Consider the following 4,383-nt stretch of genomic DNA (forward strand, 5'->3'; position numbering starts at 1 on the left):
ACCACCAATGTTAGGCCGACTGGTCTGTAGTTATCTGATTTATCCCTTTCACTCTGATTGAAGAGAGTTGTTATATTGGCAACAGCAGGCATGTGGTTCAACTTCCATATCCAAGTCTTACATAGAATTTTACAGCACAGACACAGGCCATTCGGCTCGACCGGTCCACGCCAGCGTTTATGCTCCACCCGAGCCTCCTCCCACTCTACTTCATCTCGCACTATCACCACATCCTTCCATTCCTTTCTCCCTCAGGTCCTTATCTAGCTTCCCCTCAAATGACATTCGCCTCAATCACTCCTTGTGGTAGCATCTTCCACATTTTCACCACTCTCTGGGTAAAGAAATTGCTCCTGAATTCCCTACTGGATGAATTAGTGACTAACTCATATATATGGCCCACAGTTTTGGTCTCCCCCCACAACTAGAAATATCTTCTCTCTGTCTACCCTATCGAACCCCTTCATAATTTTAAAGACCTCTATCAGGTCATCTCTCAGTCTCTTTTCTAAAGAGCCCCAGCCTGTTTAATCTTTCCTGATAGTTGAAACCTCTCAGTTCTGGTACAAACCTTTTGTGCAGCTTCTCCAGTGCCTCTATATCCGTTTTGTAATATGGGGACCAGTGCACAGGATGTTTGGAGCATTGTCCTCAAAGCCTCTGTTATCTCCTCTCTGTCTTCCCTCAGTATCCGTGAACACAGTCATCAGGGTCTGGGGCCTTTGGCACTTCAATACAAAGAGGAAGCAGATCTTAATGAGAAAGTAGCCGTGGCCTGGGAGAGCCGCAGGTGATGATGGAATGGGCGAGGTATGCAAGAGCGTGAGGTGTTCAGAGGAGTAAGGGGTCTTCAGGGAGCTGGTAATATCTGGACAGAAAGGAGCCTTCCGCATATCACAGATATTAAACATGGGAATGGCTTTTCAGAGTAGTGGAGAACACAGTATCCATGGCAGCAGGTTAACTGATTTGCTTAATTTCTACTAAACTGACAATGTAAACCATCTCTGACTTTACAGGCTGTTCTGGCAGCGACAGAGAAAAAACATCTCACACCCACGGAATTTTTCTTGAGTGAGGTCCTGCAAAACATCTGAACCCTCGGACGGAAGAAGGAGGCTGTGATGTTGAGACTGAGCGTTGACTGGCTGCTGCTTCTCTGTGCCCTCTCCTGCAATGTGTTGGTGCCCACAGTCCCCGGGTACACTTTCAATAACTGCATGCAGCTTGCGAACCAAAATGGTACATTTCAGTGCGTCCACCGCTTCCTGACACAGGTCTCTAGTGCCGTGTCCGACCTCCCAGCCAGCACCGTGCACTTGAACATCTCCCTCAACTGGCTCACCCAACTGCAAGCGGACAGCTTCCGCAGCCTGTCCAAGCTGCTCACCCTGCGGCTGGATTACAATCGGATTGAGAGTGTTTGCTGCGGTGCGTTCAGTAATCTCACCAGCCTACTGACCCTTAACCTGTCCTACAACAGTATCTCTCGTCTGAACTCTTCGGGCTTCCAAGAACTTGAAAAGTTAGATCAACTCCTGCTCCATCACAACCGCTTAGTCACAGTTGAACCCAAAGCCTTCGCTGCATTGGACAATCTTCAAACACTTGTCTTAAGCTCCAATAAACTCCAGAATTTCTCCCATCTGGTGAGCGCTGTCTCTGGGCTCAGTAATCTGATGCTCCTGGATCTGGGCAACAATCAACTCGCCTCCCTGCAACATCGCACCGCCCTCCCACCCTCCCTCCGAAACCTCTCCCTCTCTAACAACTCTCTCACAACATTTGACTGCCAACGGAACTTCCTCAGCAACATTCTCAGGTTGGATCTGTCCAATAACAAACTCTCCGATGCTTTGGAATTTTCTAAAGTTGACCTGAGGAACATCTCGTGTTTGATCATCAAGAACAACCCCTTAAATGTCACCGAGTTTCTCAAATCTGCAAACCTGGATCTACAGAATGTTCAATACTCTGGGTTAAGGCTGCACAACCAGAGTCAGCTGTCCAACCTGTGCCACTATCTGGGTCTCAGGACTATGAAGAGCCTGGTCCTGCAGAACAATCAGATCTTATTCCTCCCTGCCCATTCCCTATCCCAGTGCCCACCCATCACCAGCTGGGATTTATCACACAATCTCCTCACATCTGTGGAGTGCTTTGAATTTGCATCGAAAAGAAAGCAAGTTGTTTCTTTCATTATCGAGCACAACAGAATCATCAAGTTACCTTCCTGTTACAAGGATGGGAAGGCAGTCGCGGTGTTTCCCAAGCTGTCGCTCCTAACCTTTCGCTACAACAGGATTTTCACCATTTATAGTCACGCCTTCTCTTATGCTCCCCATCTCCGGACCCTAAAGCTGAACATTAACAACATTGCTGTCATCAACAAGGCTGCCTTTTCTAACCTCACCAACTTGCAGGAGCTCCGACTCGACAACAACCTCATAACTGACATCTATGAACACACCTTCAGCAACCTTGGGAGTCTCAGGAATCTCAATCTCAGAAACAACAGGATCTCAATTGTTTTCAGCAAGGTGTTTGCAAATCTCAATAACCTGAACACATTGGACCTGGGAGGGAACAAAATTCGAAGCCTCACCAGCCAGTCTTTCTGTGGATTACACAACCTGACCAAGCTTTATCTCGATAGGAACTGTATAACCCGTATCAGCAGGGAGATCTTCGACATCCTCCCATCATTAGGAGTGTTGGACTTGGACAGTAACCGGATCAGATACAACACTGGCCTGATTGCAGCATCTCCCTTTGTTAACCTCACAAAGCTCTACATTCTCAAACTACAAGCCCAGCAACCCTACGGCATCAACATTATTCCTCCAAAGTTTTTCAATGGCCTCATCTCTTTAAGAGACCTGTATATAGGAGAGAATAAAATGTCACTGTCCAAAGATGGATTTGAAGACCTGATCAATTTGAGAATCCTCTCCATGCCCGATGCTTGCAATGGGATCCACGGTCTGAATCCAGGGATCTTCAAGAATCTCCAGAGTCTAGAGAGACTCAACCTTGAAAATGTCGGCCTCCAATCTATGTCTCTTGACGTCTTTGGAAACCTTTCCAACCTCAGGACATTGTTCTTGGGGAAAAACGCCATTCAGATCATCAATAGCACGGTTGTGGAACACCTGCCCTCCCTGACCTACCTGGATCTACGGAAGAACCCGTTCCCCTGCACCTGTGACATCAGTTGGTTCCAAAACTGGTCCCTGTCCAACCCCAGGGTGCAGGTTATCTATTTTTACAACCAAACATGTGCAGATCGGCCAACTGAATACTTGTATAAGTTTGATGCTCGCGTTTGTTACTTGGACATTGGGCAGATCATGTTCCATATAACTGTGCCGGTCTTGATCTTGTTCATGTTCATCCCTATATTCTACAGCAAAGGGTACTGGCACATCAAGTATGGGTTTTATATTTTCCGATCGTGGTGGAATGACCACAGAGGGAGAGGAGAGAGTCAGCAGTCCTACAGGTATGATGCATTTATCTCCTATAATTCTCAGGACGAAGACTGGGTTCTGCAAGAGTTGGTGCCAAACCTGGAAACGAGAGGACCTCAAAGCTTCAAACTCTGCCTCCACCACAGAGATTTTGAGCTGGGCAAATATATCATCGACAACATCGTGGACAGCATCTACCAGAGCAGGAAGACCATCTGTGTGATGAGCCGCAACTACCTGTACAGCGAGTGGTGCTCCATGGAACTGCAGCTAGCGAGCTACAGGCTCTTCCATGAGCTGAAAGATATCATCATCCTGATCTTCTTGGAGAAGATTCCAGATGCTGAACTCTCAACCTACCACAAGATGAGAAAGGTCATGAAAAAGAAGACCTACATCCAGTGGCCATCAGACATTGAAGCTCAAAAATTGTTTTGGGTCAAAGTGAGAGAAGCGATTAAAGGCTCCAACTGGGCCAAGGAGGGGAATCCCGCTGCTGAAAGTTAAGCTTCAAGGCCTAGAAATCCGCAGTCTTACCGCAGGCCCTTAAGGCCCGATTCGGGGAAACATGTTGGCTGCCGCACTTCCCATGTGTTTTGGAGTGCGCCGCTCAACTTACCGCCCTGTGTATATTGCGAACAACTCCCCCAGTGGCTGCAGAATGGCCAGTGGAAGGCTGCTGACTTTCAGTGGGGGAGACTGCAAATGGCCTTGCAGGACGACCTCGAGCAGCTCTGGCCCTAGAAGGCCTGGCTGTAGACTGCACCACCTCGGCATGGGCGGCAGCAGCCTAGGCTGGCTGACAGGCAGCGGCAAGGGCAATGGTAGAGTGGCAGAGGTGGGAGTAGGAATGCTGTCATCCTGAGAGAGGGCAGCAGGTTCCTGCTCCCCAGATCCACTGCCACTCTCCCCA

At 48.3% G+C, this 4,383-nt stretch overlaps 1 protein-coding gene across 1 annotated transcript; it reads left to right on the forward strand.

Annotated features, from left to right (window-relative positions):
• Positions 1-1,124: 1,124 nt before the first annotated feature.
• LOC147085639 (uncharacterized) lies at positions 1,125-3,977 on the forward strand. The gene has a single exon (XM_085979110.1). The coding sequence runs from the start codon at positions 1,125-1,127 to the stop codon at positions 3,975-3,977; it is 2,853 nt and encodes a 950-aa protein (XP_085835236.1).
• The last annotated feature ends 406 nt before the right edge of the window (positions 3,978-4,383 follow it).

This window comes from Somniosus microcephalus, unplaced genomic scaffold (genome assembly GCF_052327205.1).
Source record: "Somniosus microcephalus isolate GS21.2 unplaced genomic scaffold, FLI_Smic_1.0 unresolved_chr8, whole genome shotgun sequence".
In the NCBI taxonomy this organism is placed as follows: Eukaryota; Metazoa; Chordata; class Chondrichthyes; order Squaliformes; family Somniosidae; genus Somniosus; species Somniosus microcephalus.